The sequence below is a fragment of the Sorex araneus genome, chromosome 1 (genome assembly GCF_027595985.1).
Source record: "Sorex araneus isolate mSorAra2 chromosome 1, mSorAra2.pri, whole genome shotgun sequence".
NCBI lineage: Eukaryota > Metazoa > Chordata > Mammalia > Eulipotyphla > Soricidae > Sorex > Sorex araneus.
Window position 1 is genome coordinate 67,580,254 of NC_073302.1, and position 19,301 is coordinate 67,599,554.

The window sequence follows — 19,301 nt, forward strand, 5'->3', positions numbered from 1 at the left end:
CTGCCATATCCCATATAACTAAAGGACACTGGGTAAAAACAGGAACATGTGCTACTAGAGCACTCCTGGTTGGTGCTTCCCAACCATTTGCCCAGAAGTAGTTATGGGCTGGCTCCATGTCACTACAGGGGAAAGTGAGGGACCTAATATGTCCTTCTTGCTTCTGTGACAAAGAGCTGGCAATGAAGTCCCACACTTGCTTGGTCCTCCAGCTAATGACTTTTTAAAAATTATTTGACTGGTGGTATGGGGGGGATGGGGGCCATGAGGAGGGGGTGGCATACCCGGTGGTGCTCAGGAATTACTCCTGGCTCTGTGCTCACTTCTAGTTGGGCTGAGGGGCTACTCAGTGTCAGGGAGCAAACCCTAGTAGGCTGTGAGCAAGGCCAGCATTTTAACCCCTGTACAATCTCTCTGTACAATATGCTGCCATATTATTCTCAATTTATATGATCTAGGTTATACCTTCCCAATGTAATTGAGGTTGTGCTGAAAGCAGGAGTTAGCCTTCACTTTTGTGCTGCTCTTTCCTCCCTTTGCCTAAGCAGTAAAGGAAGGGAGGCCCTCGTAAACCTCCCACACTTCCCTTCCCTTCTGCGGGCCTCCAACTGAATGCTCTGCATTGGGAGGAAAAAGCAGCCCAGCATCTAGCTCTGGCCCTGCCTGATAGTCTTCCCAGATCCCCAGAGCCCCCTCTCACCCTATCAGCTATTTGCACATGGATGGGGGTGGAGGTTGGCAGGGGTGACTGGGGAGGTTACAAAGGGAAGACAAGAGTTAGGGGACTCTGGGTTTTATACGCTGAGGTCCATTTCCAATATCTCAGAATAATAAAGTACTCAGCCCAGGATGAAGACTCAGGCTTTTAGAATTGGGATTGTGAGGAAAATTATTATAAAAGGTTAGTCATGCAGGCATTTGACAGTCCCTGAAGGAAACATGCATGACTAACAGAAATTACAGGATGGCTCCACCCTCTCGCTGAAATGGCATCTTCTTTTGAATGCCTTGTGTAATTTTACAACACGTAGAGTTTGCTGGGAGCAGCTTTCCATCATGAAGGAAGAAAATAGGGGTAATTACAAATACTCTTCCAGTCTCCTTTTCTGCTCAGCCCTCCTTGCACTTATTTTCCTTGTCTAGGTCTTCATGCCTTCAGAAACCAATTTATTCAGATGAGTGTGACAAGGGTAGACAGACTGAGTAGGAAAACATAAATTCAATTATGCAGCATTTTGAGGCTTGAATTCCAGTAAAGCAAAACTTCCTGTCTTCCTCCTCCCCCTCCTGTCACAGCATTCGTGCTGACACAACGCCATCTTCTGGTTGTGGAAAAACCACAGTTCCCTCTCCTCTCTCTCTCTCTCTCTCTCTCTCTCTCTCTCTCTCTCTCTGTGTCTCTCTGTGTCTATCTGTCTCTCTCTTTCTTTCTCTCTTTCTCTCTCCCTATCTTTTTCTCTGTCTCTGTCTCTCTCTCTCTCATTTATATATTTATTTATTCACAGGGACTCTCTTTTAATTCATTCATTCACAACGCATTTGTTGTGTGCTTCTCTGTGCCAGGCACTATGCTAAGTTCTAGAAGTATAAGAAAACATTATCACTGCCCTGAAAGTATAGTGGCTCTTAAACTTCTCAAAAGTTAAAATCACCTCAGAAAAAATAAATGTTAATACAGATATCTAGGTTCTGGCCCAGGGACTGGGGATGATTGTATGGATCCCAGGAACCTGTAAATGAACTTCCAGGTGATTCAGAAGCAAGAATCACTCAAGTCATATTTTGAATAAAATTCAATGATGGAACAGCAGACAAGTAAAACTCATTATTGCAAGTAATCTGTTGTTTGGTTTGGTGTATTTTAATACAGGCCACACCCAGCAGTGCTCAGATAGAGGGTTCCATGTAGTGCCGGAGGTCAAACTTGTCGCCTCACACATACTAAACACGCGCATGCCCATTTGCCGATCTCCCCAGACTGTAATATAAATGTCACCAAGTATAGATGGAATCTGATGAATACACTGAGAAGGAACATATAATTAGACTTGGGAATAAGAGAAGGTTTCCAGTAGGTAATACTCTAGAAAAATTGGAGTTGAGGAGATGAATAAGGGGAAGGGTGTGGCATATGCAAAAACAAGAAGACATGAAATTACACGGGCCCTACATGTCCTACAAGTGTGAGAAAATAAAGGGTCTTGAACACCAAGTTAGCTTTATCTTAATAGCTCCAGGAAACAAAGAAAAAATTTTAAGTAAGGAGGAGGAGGAGGAGGAGGAGGAGGAGGAGGAGGAGGAGGAGGAGGAGGAGGAGGAGGAGGAGGAGGAGGAGGAAAAAAGAGCATGGAGGAGTCAAGATAGAACCTAATGCTTGAATCACTGGACAGGGAGGAAGTTAGAGGGACCTCGAGCATGACTTAAAATTTCTGGTTTGGGGGCTGGAGTAATAGCACAGCGGATAGGAAATTTGCCTTGCAACAGGAATCGACCCAGGTTTGATTCCCAGCATCCCATATGGTCCCCTGAGCACCGTCAGGAGTGATTCCTGAGTGCAGAGCCAGGAGCAAGCCCTGTGCATCTCTAGGTGTGACCCGGAAAAAAAAAAAACTTCTGGTTCGGATGAGCAGTTGTAATTGTTTTTGATGACAAAGGAAGGGGAACCTACTCTCTGTTGGATAAGGAGGATAAGGAAAGAGTAGGAGACTCAAACAGGAAGAGGAAATGGACAACATGACTTTGGTTTTTGGCAGGCCTTGTTTGTTTGTTTGTTTGTTTGTTTGTTTGTTTGTTTGTTTGTTTTGGGGGAACACTGGCAGTGCTCAGGACTTACTTCTGACTATGTTCAGGCAGTGTTTAGGGGATACATGGAGTGCTGAGAATCCAATCAGGGTCAGCCACATGCAAGACAATCACCTTAACCCTTGTACTCTCTCTGGCCCCAGACAACATGACTTCTAATATAATTGTCACAGCCCTTCTCTGCCACTTTCTGTTGGATCTTAACCATTTTTCCTTAACCCTAAAGAGTCTTCTTTAATTTGAAAATTAGAAATTATAACAATATTCAGCTATTGGGTTGCTGTAATATTAATGTAGTTAACATATGCAAAGTACATAAGATCCAATACATGTTACCTATTCTTTATTATCTTGAATATATTTATAAAAATGATCATTTTAGATTACTTGAGGAGTAATAGATTGGATCATTGCTCCCAATATTTCATTCCGTTCTTTCATATCTGACATCACATTTTTGCTAGCTGAATTTACATTACCTTCTGCACCACCCCCGTTTGGTGTCCATGGCTTATGGCTTGCTCTAATCAATGCAGATTTAGGAAACGTGACATAAGCATTTTCAAGTGTCTCAAGCATTTCAAGAAAGCAAGTTAAAGGCGAACTTTACCTTGCTTTCTTGTGCTTCTACCATATACCAATCATAGGCCTGGAATGATGAAGAACAGGGAGCAGGTCTGTTAAAGACTCCAGAGTGACTTAGCTATACCATAACTTGTGAGCAAGAAAAATAAATGGTTGTGTTGCTGTTGTGTATTGTTGTTGTGTATTGTTGATTTTGTTATTGTTATATAACAATATATAACAGCTGTGACCCAACCCATTTCTTCCCATCTCCACTCAACACACACAAAAGAACAGCAGTATCCCCAATGCCATTTGCTCTATGGAATGGCTAAAAAGTGGATCTTATTTCTTTTTGTCAGAGAGTTCTTGAGTTTATATGTTTCTTGGTCACACAAGTGACAACACTTGCTTTATACTATTCAACAGAATAGGAAGAGCATTGGGTCAGGAGTTAAAGAACTAGCAATGTTCCCTACCTGTCTGCCAGTGAGTTACTTAACTTGATGTCACTCACTTTTCTGTTTGTAATAAGATAAATAGAACCTGTTGTTTGTCCCCAGTTATTATAATAATCTAATGAGAAAGCACCTCAAAATTTAAAAAATGAGGTGCCCAGAAGACGGCTCACTAGTAAAAGTGTCAAGCATGAGACCCTGAATTTAAATCCCTCGTGCTGCCCACAAACGTTGATATAATGACATCCTCAAGGTCAAAGAACAAGCAAAGAATAAAAACAAACACAGAAAATAGCTTTAAAATACAAAAAACTATAAAACGAAGCATTAAATAACTAGGAGCTTCATTGTTGGTAAATTGTAGTAGGAAGAATACCGGATGGCACCTCCTTTTGTGCTGGTCAGCAAGTGCAACATGCTACTCAGGGGCCTTCTTCTACGATGGGGAGTCCTAGGTCTCACCCAATTTTTCACATTTCAGGTGTGAGTTTCAAAAGATGTGTGCTTGTGCATGGGACTCAAGTGTTCAGTGGCCAGGAAACCATTTCCCTGGCTGGCCCACAGCAATGGATGGACGATGGACCAGGGGAACAGAGAAACAGGGCCCCCAAGCTTGTCAGTAGTCAGTTTATTTCTCTCCTCCCCAGAGTAGTCCAATCTCTCCCTTGACAGCACAGTCATAGGCGTAGTTTTGGTTCATAGTCACAGTCATCACAGTTTCCTCATCTTTGTCCTCACCCTCTTCGTCTTCCTTATCTTCTTCCTCCTCCTAGACCTCAAAGTCTTCTGCTCCTCTTACCCCTTATAGCATAGTTATGTAGAAATCAGGAAGGGTGAGGATACACATAGGTGGGGTTGAACATTGTCATAACAACAAACAGAGGTAAAGCCACTTCTCCAGGGAAGTTCTAGGAGATTAATTCAAGGACAAAATCTCATCTGAGGGTTCAGCACTCTAGATTACTAGGAGATCGATCTGCTCAAGGGCAGGATTCCATCTAGGATGTATTGCTTTCTCCTTTTTTTTATTTAGTAATGCATTTAAACAATGAGTGAATTTACTCCTTATAATATTTCTAGTCATTTTGTTTGAACACAGTAAGAGATACACTAAGCTTAAAGTTTGGCTTTTTCTGGGGATATCGTGCTATATATCCCAGACTACAATACTCAAGTCAGATTAGTCTTTCCTAAACCCCAGCAGGGTCCTTATTCAGTTACTTCTTTTTGGGTCATGACAGAGCTTGTCCCATGACTATACTCTTAACTTATTATACTTATGGTGCTTAGCTTGTCTCCTTTCGATGCCAGGGTAGCTACAGCTTGCCCTGGATCAATCTAGTCCCTTCGTCAGGACTGTACTTTTAGAGTGCAAGGAACTAAGGGCAACTGAGGCTTAAGTCAAGTAAATATAAATGCCCAAGAGTAAATATTATTTTGGAGTCAATTAATTCCCATGTTACAAAAGCATAGCATCAACTGTCTTCCTGTGCCTATACAAGGAGGACATTGCTAAATAAACCATGTAAATGACATAAAGGAGAGAGAAAAGCAATAGAGGATTATTAGTGCTAGATTGAATTGGGTGTGCCTCAGGGGCCCTGTGGTGGGAGTAACTCAATAAACCTTAGCTCTCTGAGGGAGGTGCAAGGACAACCCAATGTTATCCAACATTCAAGTTCCTTGTATGAATTACTTTATGACCTTCCTGGTTTTGTTTGTGCCACTGTTCCTTCACTCTATTGGATTTCATTTTGGACATGAGAACTTTCCAGCTCCTTAGAATTATCCATTTGATGGTAATGTCTCACCCCACTCCAGGGCTCCATTCATCATTTTCTGGAGGAAGCTCCTCAGATGTTCAGGACAGATTAGATTCTAACAGAGTTCTTTTCCCTTTTTTTTTTTGAGGGGTGGGTGGAGGGGGACTTTCATTGTCTATTGCTGTTTGCTGAGCACTCTGTTTTACCTGCTAATCTCAGTTGTTCTCAGATTAAATGGATTGCAAACCCATAGCAAAACTTCAAAAAATGGCTGAGGGTCCTTCCACCCATATTTATATAGGAGATTTCCATTGAGAGCACCAAGGCCAGAAACATATGGTCTTCTATGTATGGTGAAGAGTGATCCCTGAGCATAGAACCAGGATTAAGCCCTGAGCATCATCAGGAGTGGTCCTTGAGAGCAGAGCCAGGAGTAATCCCTGAGCATATCTGGGTGTGTCCCAAACAAACAAACAAAATCACCAAAAGCTAGGAACCAGATTGTTCAAGGAGACCTTATGATTTTATCCAAATCCCAAGCTCTTTGTGCCTCAAGGTATCATAATGCCACTATGTGCATGCAATGCTAAGGAATAACTTTTCAAAAAAAACTTTATTGTTGTTGTTGTTGTTGTAGTTTGATGACAGCCTGTGATGCTCAGGTGTTATTCCTGGCTCTGCATTCAGGAATCACTCCTGGCAGTGCTCAAGGGACCATATGGGATGCTAGGGTGAGTTGCTTGCAAGGCGAGTGTGCCCTATCCCTACACTATCGCTCCGGACCTTTTGAGTAATTTTGCTGAGTCTTTAGCGAGTAATGGGCATTAAGTTTTGTAAAATGATTTTGTAAAATGATTTTCAATATGATCATGTTTTTAAAATCTGTGCGAGGTGAATTTCATTGATTAATTTTTTTAAATAAAATGACTTATTGATATATATTTCACACAGTATAGGGTTCAAAGAGTTTTAATACTAAAGACTTTCCCCACTGTTTACAAACATCACCACAGTCAATTTAAGAAAATTTTCATAGTGAAGGCTGGAGAGATAGTACAGTGGTAGGGTGCTTGCCTTGCATGTAGCTGACCAGAACTCCCCCAATGTTCATTTTGACTGGATGAACCTGATCCTTTGGTACTTTGGTCCAGCAATGATGTGCTGTTTCGTGGACATTCCCGGCACTGTTAGGGGTGAGGTGCATATGGTGCCCAGTATTGAACTTAGAGCCTCAATTATGCCAGGTATGAACCATTCCACCGGACTCCACACCAGGGGTGCTCTAGAAGGGGGTGGGTGAGAGCCCTCCCCACCCCAAGGGACCCAGCCCAGCAGCCGACCTCCACTACCCCACCACCTCCATGCTCCATGCCACTTTCCACATGTTCAGGCCGAGCCTCAAGCAGGAGCGAAGTCCCACAGAACCCAGGTAATGCAGAACTTTGTGATCTTGGACTCTGGGATCAATGGGACCTGGGAGCAGAGATCCTCTGCCTATTTCCCCCAATCTCCAGGGACCCAGGGGTCACACACATAAGCCACTCCTGCTGGCTCCAGATAATCTTCTCATCAGACTGCTTCATGAGCAGAGGGGAGAAGGCAGATGGAATAAAGGAGGGATCGCCAAGAAAATGATGGCTGGAGGAATCAGTCGGCATGGGAGATGCGTGCAGAAAGTAGATAATGGACCAAACATGATGACCTCTCAGTGTCTGTGTTGCAAGCTATAATGCCCAAAAGTAGAAAGAGAGATTGGGGAATATTATCTTCCATGGAGGCAGGTGGAGGGTGGAAAAGGGGCAGTATAGTGGGGATATTGGTGGTGGGGAATGTGCACTGGTGGAGGGATGGGTGTTTGATCATTGTGTGATTGTAACCCAAACATGAAAGCTTGTGCTTATCTCGCAATGATTCGATAATTTTTTTTTAATTTTTAAAAAAGAAAAATAATTAGAATTTCAATAGATAGGAAGGCAACTGATATGGATGACAGCGCCAGATTTCAGATAAGGTTGTGTAAATGTAAACAAAAAATATTAAAAAGAAGACATGTTCAGAGAACAACAACAACAACAACAAAGGATAATCTCCTCATTGGCCACCCTCCAGAACTCATGGCTGCTTCTCCTGGAAGGGAGCATAAAATGTGGCCCCCATAACCATGCTACTGGACTCTGGACCAGAGTGCCCCAGAGGGGGTGCAGGTGAGCCCCTCCTCACCTCATAGGACCCAGCCCTGGCAGCCAACCTCCGCTACCTCAGCACCAGCACGCTCCAGACTGCTTTCCACATATTTGGGCCGAGCCTCACACATGAGTGAACATATTCCTGGACACATCATCATAAAGGGAAATATATATATGCCTCTCAGAGAGCCTGACAAGCTACTAAGAGTATTCCGCCTGCATGGAAGAGACTGGCAAGCTCCCCGTGGCATATTCAATATGCCAAATACAATAACAATAACAGGTCTCATTCCCCTAACCCTGAAAAGACCCTCTAACCATTGGGAAAAAGGATTAAGGAGAGGCTGCTAAAATCTCAGCGCTGGGAAGAATGGAGACATTACTGACATCCGCTCAAATAAATTGAACAACGGGATGACAGTGATACTCCTGTTATCTTTCCAGCCCCTTTCCTGGCAATTAGTTTACATAATCTAATTTAAATCTAACAATGACCTCTAAAGCTGGTGATTACCATTCACCTGTTTTATAAATTAGGCAAATAAAGTTAAGAGATATTACTTTGTCCAAAGTCCCTTAGACAATCAGACTGTGCAACTGAAAACCTGGGACCCAGACAACTTTTGAAATTTAAACTGGAAGCTTATTCTCATGATTACATGATCACTCTATTCCCAATCTTTGAACAAAAATGTCATTTGTTTTTTTTGTGCCATACCCAGCAGTGCTGAGGGTTTACTTCAGGCTCTGTGCTCAGAGATCACTCTTGGTGGTGCTCAGGGATTGCCACATGCAAGGAAAGGACCTTACCTGTCATACTATCTTTCCAGCCACAGAGCACTTTCAATTTTGAAGCAGTGACCTATTCAAGATGTTTCTTTCCAGGGCCAGATATGGCCCCTCAGCATGGCCAGCAGTGATCTCTGAACACAGAGCAGGGAGTAAGAGCTCCCTGCTAAACCTTCCCAACTAAACAAATAAAGAAAAATCGAATTGAAGGGGTCTGCTAGCCGACTAGTATAGTTGGTGTTTGGGAAGTGAGGATGAGATGGGAGTAGTCTTGACTCAAAGGACAAGTGATGCCTCAGGCTAGGATCAAATCTACAAGAAGCATGTTCTCTGGCCTGGGTGACAGTATTTGTCAACTGACAGGAATGCTAAAGTTAGATAAGTAAGACTTATGGAAATCCTCCAGGGAAAATTTGAGATCATGGTTTTCAGTACCAAAGGAAGCTACTCAGATTTCTATAACCCAGAGTTAGTAGTTTCTAAAAATAGAATCAAGCAGTTCTAGGAGTCAGATAATTTATTGTCTTTTATCTTTGACTTAACTTGATTTTGAAAATAATTTTTAGAATTAAATCCTGCTCAGGACTGGAGCAATAGTACTGAGGTACAGCCTTGCACGTGGTCAAGTAAGTTTCAATCCCTGTCACCACATACGGTTCTCCAGCCCCATCAGGATTGATCCCTGAAAACAGAGCCAGGAGTAGTCCCTGAACATCTCTGGGTGTGGTAAAAACAAACAAACAAATAAACAAAAAACCCACAGAAATAAAGAAGTAAAAATTAAATTTTTTTCCATTATCAAATAAAGCCAAAGTATTAGAGAATTCTGACATCCATCTTTCTGCCTTATCCCCTTCTCCTTCTACAGATTGCCTTTTTTGTTTTAATTATCTTTAATAAAACAAACAAAAAACATTTTTTAAGTTTGCTTTTGCTTGCTTCTATTGCCACATCTGGCAGTGGCCAGATCTTACTCCTGACTCTGCTCAGAAGCCACTTGTAGAGGGGTTCAGGGATCATACAAGATACTGTGCATAGAACCTGGGCTGGTCGCGTGCAAGATAAACATTTTTACTGCTATGTTGTCTTATTTCTCAGGCCTAATTTTTAACTTTGTTTTTATTTTATCCTTTTAAGTAAATAAAAATATAGGGCTGGAGCGATAGCATAGCGGGTAGGGCATTTGCCTTGCACAAAACTGACCCGGGTTCGATTCTTCCACCCCTCTCGGAGAGCCCCACAAGCTACAGAGAGTATAGCGCTCACACGGCAGAGCCTGGCAAGCTACCCGTGATGTATTTGATATGCCAAAAACAGTAACAACAAGTCTCACAATGGAGATGTTCTGGTGCCCACTCGAGCAAATCAATGAACAATGAGATCACAGTGCTACAGTGCTATGTATTTATATTTACCTCCCTTAGTGAGTGGTAGGGTATTAACACTTTTTGATCACTGTCACTTCCATCTTGCTTCATTCCCACACAATCATGTCTTAGCAGTATATAAAGATATTTCACGCTTGTTTGAATAGCTCTGTAATATCCCAATGTGTAAATGGATCCTCGTTCATTCAACCATTCTGTAATGAATAAGCATTAAAGTTGGCTCCCCCAGTTTTACAATTACAAATATAGCTTATTGAATAACCTTATGTATATGGCATTTTATATTTTGCCATGTAGACTTGATATGTAGACAAAGGATTTGTACATTGACAAGTAAATGTGCTTGAAATTTTGCTGTATACTGTCAAGATTTCCCTTCCCACGGATTGTATCATTATGCATTCCCACCAGTAAAATAAGTACCAATATCCTTACTACCTCGCCATACATTATATTGTCAAAGTTTGAGAAAGTTGCTAATTTGATTGTTTAAGAAATAGCAGAGAATCTCTTGCCCACATGCCTGGCTGTCTTCCCGGGGGGGCCCCTTGGAGGGGATGGGCTCCAGCTTCCTTCCCTGCCCTGAGCAGAGCTCCCGGTGGCCGAAGACCACTGGAACCTAGCCACATCCATGCTCAAGGCCCCTCTCCACATGTTCGGACAGGTCTCACGCATGAAAGTACGGCAGAGGAACCCAGGTGTGTGTAATCCCATCAACGGCCAATATCCAGAGACTTAAAAGCAAGTTCCCAGAAGAGAGCGATGCAGAGAGTCTCTTGCCCGCACGCCTGGCTGTCTTCCCCAGGGCCCCTCGGAGGGGATAGGCTCCAGCTTCCCTCCCCACCCCGAGCAGAGCTCCCAGCGGCCGAAGACCACCGGAACCTACCTACAGCCATGCTCGAGGCCCTTCTCCACACGTTCAGACAGGCCTCATGCATGAAGGTACCGGCAGAGGAACCCAGGTGTGTGTAATCCCATCAACAGCCAACATCCAGAGACTTAAAAGCAAGCTCCCAGAAGCAAAGTGGCTGTGCGATATCTTATAACCTACTTTTCCCTCTGGGAGAAACTCACAAGCTACTAAGAGCTTCCTGCCCACATGGGACAGTCTTGCAAGCTTCCCATGGTGTATCTATATGCCAAAGCCAGTAACCAGCTGAATCTCATTCCCCTGACCCTGAAGCCTTTAGAGGCTTCTAAAATTTCAGATAGGACGAATGTAGAGGTTACTGAGACTGCTCGAGCCACTCGACAATCAATAGGATTTCGTGATCATGATTGTGATCATGAAGAAACAGCATTTTGGATCTGGGAGATAACTCAAAAGACTGGAGAATGTTTTGCATGTGGGAGCCATGAACTCAGTACCTGGCACTAAGTGATGCCCCCTGGCACATCAGGGAGGATTCTGATCTCCTTGCTGGGAGTAAGTGATGAGTGTGGCCCCCAAACAAAAACAAAACAAAAGACAAGAGTGTCTATCTACAGTTCTAATTTATACTTCATTATAAATGTAATTGAACATGTTTTAATATATTTAAGTGCCCTTTGTTTTAAATTGTTTGGTGCAAACTATGTCTTCATCCTTGCCTATTTTCCATGGTGTGGTTTTCCTTTTCTTTCTTTAAACCTTTATAAAGATACTTACAGTAATATGCTGGAACAGACTATTAGGAGCTTACAAGTACTGATCACTAACTTTTCAGGACTCTTGTGAGTCAGTGGATAACATATCAATACAGTTAATGTCATCTTGACATATTAAAATCTCCTATTGGGTGAGTAGTTACACTATTGGAACTGGTGAATGTTATGAATGAGGCTCCTTCTCCATCTCCCAGCAAGAATGCACTCTGATCCTTTGTCTGCAGTGTAGGTTAGAAATATTTTTCCAGGCTTGTAATTTGTCTTTGCTTATGACATGTTTGTTAAGGCAAAAATTTTATTTTAGGACCCAGAGAGATAACACAGCATTAAAGGCTGTTGCCTTGCATGTGATCAACCCTACTCTGATCCAAGATATCCCATATGTACCCCAAAGCACCACCAGGAGTGATTCCTGGGTGCAGAGCCAGAAATGACTCCCCAAATTATATTACAAATGGACAGGAAATGGCACAAAAATGGTAGAGCACATGCCTTAAATATGTGAAGCCCAAGTTTCTTTCTAGCATTCATGACCCCCAGTCTCTAAGCACCACTGGCTCCCACTACAATAGAAAGAAAATTTGTTATAAGGTCAGAGATAGAACACATACCATGCATGTGTGAGAACACAGGTTTGATTCTAGGGACCACACAACACTACACACACACACACACAGTTGTTTTATATAGTCCAAGTTTATGTATTGCCTCTGGATTTGTTTGCCTGTTTTGGGGTCACACCCAGTGGTACTCAGGGCTTCTTCACATTCTGACTTCTTCAGGATTCCCTGAGGGTGAGATTTACACACTTCTTAAATCTCTCATCACTCTGTTTTTAAACTTGAAGAATAATTGACAATATATTAATCCCAGGTGCATAGTCTAATGGTTTGACATCTGTACATGTGAAATTATCACAGCAAGTTTATTTCTACTGAATCTTAGCAATTTTTGAAATTCTCAACATTATCATTATCTGTAAACCCATGTTGTACACTGTATCTCCATAACTTACTTTACAATTGGAAATTAACACATCTTGATTGCAGTCATCCATTTTGCTCACCTCAAATCCACTCCCCTCAGCCATCTTTTACCTGTGAGCTTTGTTTTGCTTTTAGTCACATATAAATGAAATCTTGTTTACACATGACCATGTATTAAATTTAACTTTTTTTTGAGAGAGAGAAAGGGGCACGATCAGCTGTACTCAGGGCTTACTTCTGGCACTGTGGTCAGGAATAACTCCTGGCAGGGTTTGAGAGATCAGATGGGGAGCCAGGGATAGGACCCGGATCTGCTTCATGCAAAGCAAGAAGCACCCCATCTGTTGTTTCTATTGCTCCAGCCCTAAACTCAGAATCTTTACCACTGGAGCAAGTTAAATAGTAAAGAACTAACCATACAAATTCCTGTGTATGGTGAAATGACTGTGTTAGATCTGGTTGCCAGGAGATTTCCCAGTTTGGCAGTTCCTTAGTCATTAGTAATAAACAAATGTTAGCAAAGCTACAGTTGGTGGTATTTTTTTGTTTTGTAATGTGGGCCTTATTGATGTGATCACAACACTCAACTTTTTCTATCCAGTAGCAGGTTGCTTTCTCAGCTGCTTGTTTATCTAAACAATATTTTTAAAGCCACATTTCTCATAAAGTCTTCTTTCAGTTCTGTAGCCAAAACCTCAAGTGTCCTAGTTTTGGAGATTAGGAGTACTTTCTCCACACCTTCGGGTTTTCTAGTATTTCGTAACTCGTACTTGTCCAGACTTTTTCATTCTTTTGATACTTTTGCTTCTTAGATTTTTAAATCCTTTCATTTGATTTTTTCTTTATCCACCCCGTTTTTGCTTTCTTTGAGTTATTTTTAATGACCTTTTTTTAACTACATAATTGTAATGTGTAATTTTTTTTCAGTTAAGTCATGGATATATGAGCTATTAAGTGTACTTCTAGGTATTGTGCTGTTTTATCCCATTCACCCAGCTCAGATTCACCAGGGAACAAGTTTTCCTGCGTCATCCCTCTCTGAAATAGTTTCTGTCTTTGAAATCCAAAATAATTTGGAAGCACTTAGGAATCTCTGAGGAATAGGACAAGTATTGTGTTCCTTTTTACAGAGCTTTTTTCTGCAGTAGTTTAGTGTTCTAGAACAAAGAATGATAATAAATGATAGCCTTTATTGAACACATACTCTGTAATTGGCATGTATTTTATACATATTCATATTATCTTTCAAGACCATTTTACAGATAAAACAGGTGTCCTAATATGAACATGCCAAGCACTCCATTTTAGGCCACTCTTCTCAAGCTCCTTCATTTGCCTTCAGAAAGACTTTAATTCTATTAGAATCAGACTCAGCCTATTCTGTGCAAAAAACTCATCTAAGTGGATTCCTGGAGAAACCTTGGGCTATTCTCCCTTCACTTTCTTAGTGCAAATCCCATTTCATGGTAAACGATGCCTCTATCTGAAACAGCCTCCCTCCGTATCTTCACGCGTTTATTTAGTTTTGTTCATAGCACTATCTCAAACAATTTTTTTCATTAATTTTCTTGTTAATACTTTATACTCCTCGCTTAGACTTTAAGTCCAAGGAACAAATTTTGTCTTCTTGGATTACAAAACTGAGATTACCAAGCCGTGGAGGGAAGAGATTGAAAGAAATGGAAATGACTGGACTTGACATAGGACAGCGGTGGACAATTTGGTGGTGGTGAAAGTGCAGTTACTATGTACGTCAAACTTAAATCATGAACACTATTGTAACCATATAATCTACACTAATTAAAAAATATATTCACCATGGTTTCTCCAGGAATCCCCTTAGATGAGGTTTTTTGCACAGAATAGGCTGAGTCCGTTTCTAATAGAAGTAAGGTCTTTCTGAAGGCAAATGAGGGAGCCTGAGGAGATGCCAGAACTTTCACACTCTTGAGACACAACAGCTACTCTGAAGCAGAACTTCATGGGACGTGGCAGAGGGTGGGGTCGGGGAGGGGGGCGCAGTGAGACGCATCTCAGGGAAATTAGGAAGGAGGGGGGTGTCTCCCACTGCGACGACGAGAGGGAGGAGAGAAGGCAAAGGAAGGGGAGGACAGAACCGGCGGGAGCGTGGGGAAGTGGGGGAGCTTTGGGGACCCAGGTAAGACAGGTGCGAGCAGGGGAGGCTCCTGGGAGTGGTGCAGGTTGGTGCGGGAGGAGTCGCAGGAATTGCTCATCGGCCTGGGGCGGGCCACGGAAAGGGGTTACTTCTGGGCTGGACTGGACAAGGCCTAGCGGGAGTTCCAGGGTGGGAAACAGTGTCCACCGGTGGTCTAGGGGCGATGTGGGGCCGCTAGGGTTAGCCAAGTGTGCTGAGCGCCGGGCGCCGTGTACCCTACTGGGGCAGGACGGGGCAGAGACGGGGCGCGGGCAGAGCGAAGGGAGTGGAGGCGTGCGGGGTCGCCGAGGAGAGCAGGGGGGGTCCCTCGGCGCGGGGATGCGGACGCGGGGGGCGGCCGAGCGGGGAAGGTTGGCCGGCGCCGTGTCGCCGAGGGCACGCGGATGGGTCGGGCCCGGCGCGGCGCGGGGAGGGCCGGGCCCGGCGCGGGGGAGGCGGCGGCCCAGGTCGCCGAGGGGCGGCGCCGCGGGCGGGCGGGCGGGCGCGGGCGGGGCGGCCGCGGTGACCGTCGCTCACTTCCGGGAGCGCCCGGGCGCGGTGACGGCCGAGTGTGTGTGTGTCGCGCTGCCCGCCGGGCCACTGCGAGGCCGCCGAGCGCGGGGTGCGCCAGGCCCGAGCCCCCGGTCTCGCCGCCGCGGCCTGTGCCTGCAGCCATGGGGGCGTCGGCGCGGCTGCTGCGCGCCGTGATCATGGGGGCCCCCGGCTCGGGGAAGGGCACCGTGTCCTCGCGCATCACCAAGCACTTCGAGCTGAAGCACCTCTCCAGCGGGGATCTGCTGCGGGACAACATGCTTCGGGGCACAGGTGGGAACCAGGGACCCCCTCCCCCGCCCCGGGATGGCCGGGCGCGGGCGCCCGCGGTGCGGGATGCGGTCGGAGGGGTGCGGGGCTCGGGATGCGGCGCAGCATCCCCCAATCGCCGCCCGGACCCCGAGAGGCTGCGCCCCACAACCTTCGGCCTCCGCGGGCGGCGTCGGGCGAGGGCGTGGGGAAAGGTCGGAGAGGGGGACAGGTTCGAAGTTCAGAGATCGGAAGAAAACTCGGCTTCGGGGGGCAAGTTCTGCCCTCTGGGAGGTCTTCAAAAGGGTCCATCAAGCTTCGGCTTCTCCGCTTGCCCTTTCCCCTGTGGAAAGCTGACATTTGACCTGCTAAGGCTTGCTCGATCTTTCTTTTATCAATCTTTTTTTTTTTTTTTTGGTGGGGGGTGCTGTTTATACAGTGATTTTTCTGGCTCTGACCTTTCCCCCATACTCTGAAAGCCGAATATGCAGCTAGAAAATTTTGGCTTAGATCTTTGCTCCCCCCTAGAGATTGCCTAAAACATGAAAGCAATTCTTGTGCATGGTCATCTGAAAGATTGTTTTGTTTCTCAGTCCTAAAAAAAAATTCTCCGAACTCAGCACAAAAGCTAGTGAACAAACCTCACTTTCTAGCGAGGGAAGTTTGTGTTAAGTAAATTATATGTTAAGAAAGATTTTTTTTTTTGAAAGTCAACAGGAGAAAAAAAAAAATTTAACCTCAAAAGTGTTCACCTCTAGTTTCTAAAAGCAGAACCCATTTTGAAACTTCTTTTGAAAATTATAAAAGTAATGCTTGCACTGGAGTAAAAAATTAGATGGAAAGCAAGACAAGAGTACAGAAAATGACAAACACTATCTCTCTGCTTCAGTCTCATTCTGCACAGTATCTTCTGTTTCCTTTAGAAGTGAGTAGTTATATACATATGTCTGCATATTCCTAATATTATATAAAGGAATTTCATACTATGTCTTTTGTGCTGCCAAAAACAGTAACAAGTCTCACAATGAAGACGTTAATGGTGCTCGCTTGAGCAAATTGGGATGAGCACTGTCAAGTGATACAGTGACAGTCTTTTGTGCTAGTGCATTTCATTTTATGTCACATTTTTATATACATAATTATATTATGTCACATGAAAATATGGAAATTCAGTTCATTCTCTTAAGATTTGTATAATTATCTATTTGCTGAATCTACTCTTATTTATTTAAGCAATCCCTATTGATGGAAATGGAGGGTTTTTTTTTAACAGGGGTTGTTAAGTTAAATCCAAGGCCTGTGCTCTATATCACTAAGCTACAGCCCCTGCTGGACTGGGAGGTTATTTCTAGGTGGGTTTTTGTTGTAACTGATTCATTACAGTTAACATTTAAGTGAAAGGAAGAACCAATCACTTAAATGTTTTTGTCTCTTGGAGTTGTTTGATTCAAAACTTAGTCTTGGCAATTACTCCTTTAATTTTTCCTTTCTAAATTTGATCTTTAAGAAAATCATAAAAATATTTTAAAGGCAAAGTTTTCCAAAGAGTTAAATGGCTTGACTATTTTGTTCTTGACACAACATATTGAAATAGTTAGGTGACAATAAAAAGTCAGTAGTCCTGCGTCCTGTTGAGGTAAGGTTTTCCAAAATGGAATGGAGTAAAGAATTTTTATGGGAGTTTTATCTAAAAAAAAAAAATAGAAAGTTTTTTTTTTTTGCTTAGTAGACAGCTTCAGCATAGTGCTAAGGATACATTAATTTGTGAAAGCATATTAAGACCAAAATACAAAGCTAATTAAGGAAACTTTAAAAGTAAGAAACAAAGTTCTTTGTTTATCCTGTTTTTGTTTCCTGTGGGGTCACCCCCAGCTTTGCTCAGGGCTTACAACTGGCTCTGTGCTCAGGGCACCTAAGTGGTGACAGAAATGCAAGGCAAGCACCTTAAGTCCAAATTATATTTACTTATTTTTCCCTCCTCCCTACCCTTTGAGGTTCTTTCTGAGATACTCAGGGGTCATGCACTTGGTTGGTTTTGTGGCCCAGCGGGTCTCAAACAGCTGGGCATTTTGTTCATGAACTGTGCTGAGGAATTTTTGTTTTGTTTTGTTTTTTGAGGGAGACACACCCAGCAGTGCTCAGGGCTTAGTCCCTGCTATGTGTTCTATGCTGAGGGATCACTCCTGGCAGTGCTCAGGGGACCATATATGGGACCTGGGAACAAATGAACACCCACCACATGCAAGCCAAGGGCCCTTCCTACTGTACTATCTCTTGTGCCATGGTGCTTTTCCTAATGTGCTTTTCCCCTCCTTCCTCTTTTTCTCTGTTGCTTTTAAATGTAGTTGCAGAATTGTTCTATTCTAAATGACTGGATGTATACCTTTTCCCCACTTTTGTGGGCATGTTCACACATTGTTAAACAGTCTTAAATTGATACTTAATTCCATCTAGGTTATACAATGTTTAAAAGCTTTTCTATTTTTGGTCATCCACATTCTTCATTATTCTTTAGTGTAATAAATACTGTTGGGATTATACATTTATATGAACATTTGACAGCATCTGTGTTTCCTTCAAATAAATTGGGTAGTGTGAAATTTCTATAAATAAAATACATTATTTTACTCTCCAGCTATCATTTCATGAGGTTGTTATGTTTTATAACCCATGATTACTTAATAGCTAAGGTTTAAAACCATCATCTGATGTCATAAGGAAATACAGCAGGTGAACAGTAATAAATCCTGAGTAACCACAGATCATCCCTGCTCACTGTAATCACTCTTTTGTCATCTTCCTAGTTTCATTTTTCGATCAAAAGTTTTTTAAAGAAAAGTTTTATTATATAACAATGCTAAAAGCAATCTTGGCAGGCCCTTGGCTAATTCTCTACAACCCTTTCTCTTGGCATATGTATGAAAACTCTTATTTCCAGGCTGCTCAGACCTTTTGTACTTTATAGTTGCTTAAACAAATTTCCAGCTCATTGAAAATGAAGGTGTGGCTGATTTGGGTTATGAATAGGCTTTTCAAGGAGATTTTAAAGGAAATAGAAATGGGGCCTGGAGAGCATGCCTTGCGCGCTGAGGCCCTGTGTTCAATCTCTGGTACCACATGCCGCCCCCCATTCCCTTTCCTTCCCCTCTAAGCACCTCTAGGGGTGACCCTCAGTACCCCTGGACCTGAGTAGCACTGCACCATCAGGCCTACACATTGAATGGTCAGACTTGCACAGAATAGTCTACCTGGATGCCCTGAGAATTGCTTGGAAACATTACCCCCCACCCCCTACCCCAGCATAATTTTACTAGAATTATAAGTGGTTTTTTATTGTAATACAGCTTCATTGCTCAGGTTAGTGTATTTCATCTTTTAGAATTCTGGTTATTATCCATAAAGTTAAAGCTGGTTTTAACCCTCCCTGTTTCCCTTTAAATTTTCTTTTTTGTTTTTGTGTGTAACTGCAGAAAGCTCTTAATTATAGTTTATTATTGATTTAGGGTTTGGGAGTCACATCTGGTGGTGCTTGGGGGGTACTCCTGGCTCTGTGCTCCGGGGCCAGTCCCATTGGTGCCAAAGCTGCTGTGGATCGAGCTGGGCTTGGCTGCATGAAGGCAAGCGCCTTAACCCCAGTATTATATCTTGGTCCCAGTAATTTATTTATTTATTTTTATTTTTAAAATTTATTTTTAAATTAGCTTTTTATGTTTTATAGGTGTGGTAGGTGTGAAATTCCCAAATTGGTTATTATTTTTTTAA

General features: G+C 43.0%; 1 protein-coding gene across 1 annotated transcript in view; it reads left to right on the forward strand.

The window, feature by feature from the left end:
• The first annotated feature begins 15,248 nt into the window (after positions 1–15,248).
• Positions 15,249–19,301, forward strand: part of AK3 (adenylate kinase 3) — a 31,227-nt gene continuing 27,174 nt past the window's right edge. Inside the window, exon 1 of the mRNA XM_004600136.2 lies at positions 15,249–15,563. Within this exon, the coding sequence (XP_004600193.1) occupies positions 15,413–15,563 (151 nt within the window). The 5' untranslated portion in view covers positions 15,249–15,412. The remainder of the gene's footprint in view (positions 15,564–19,301) is intronic.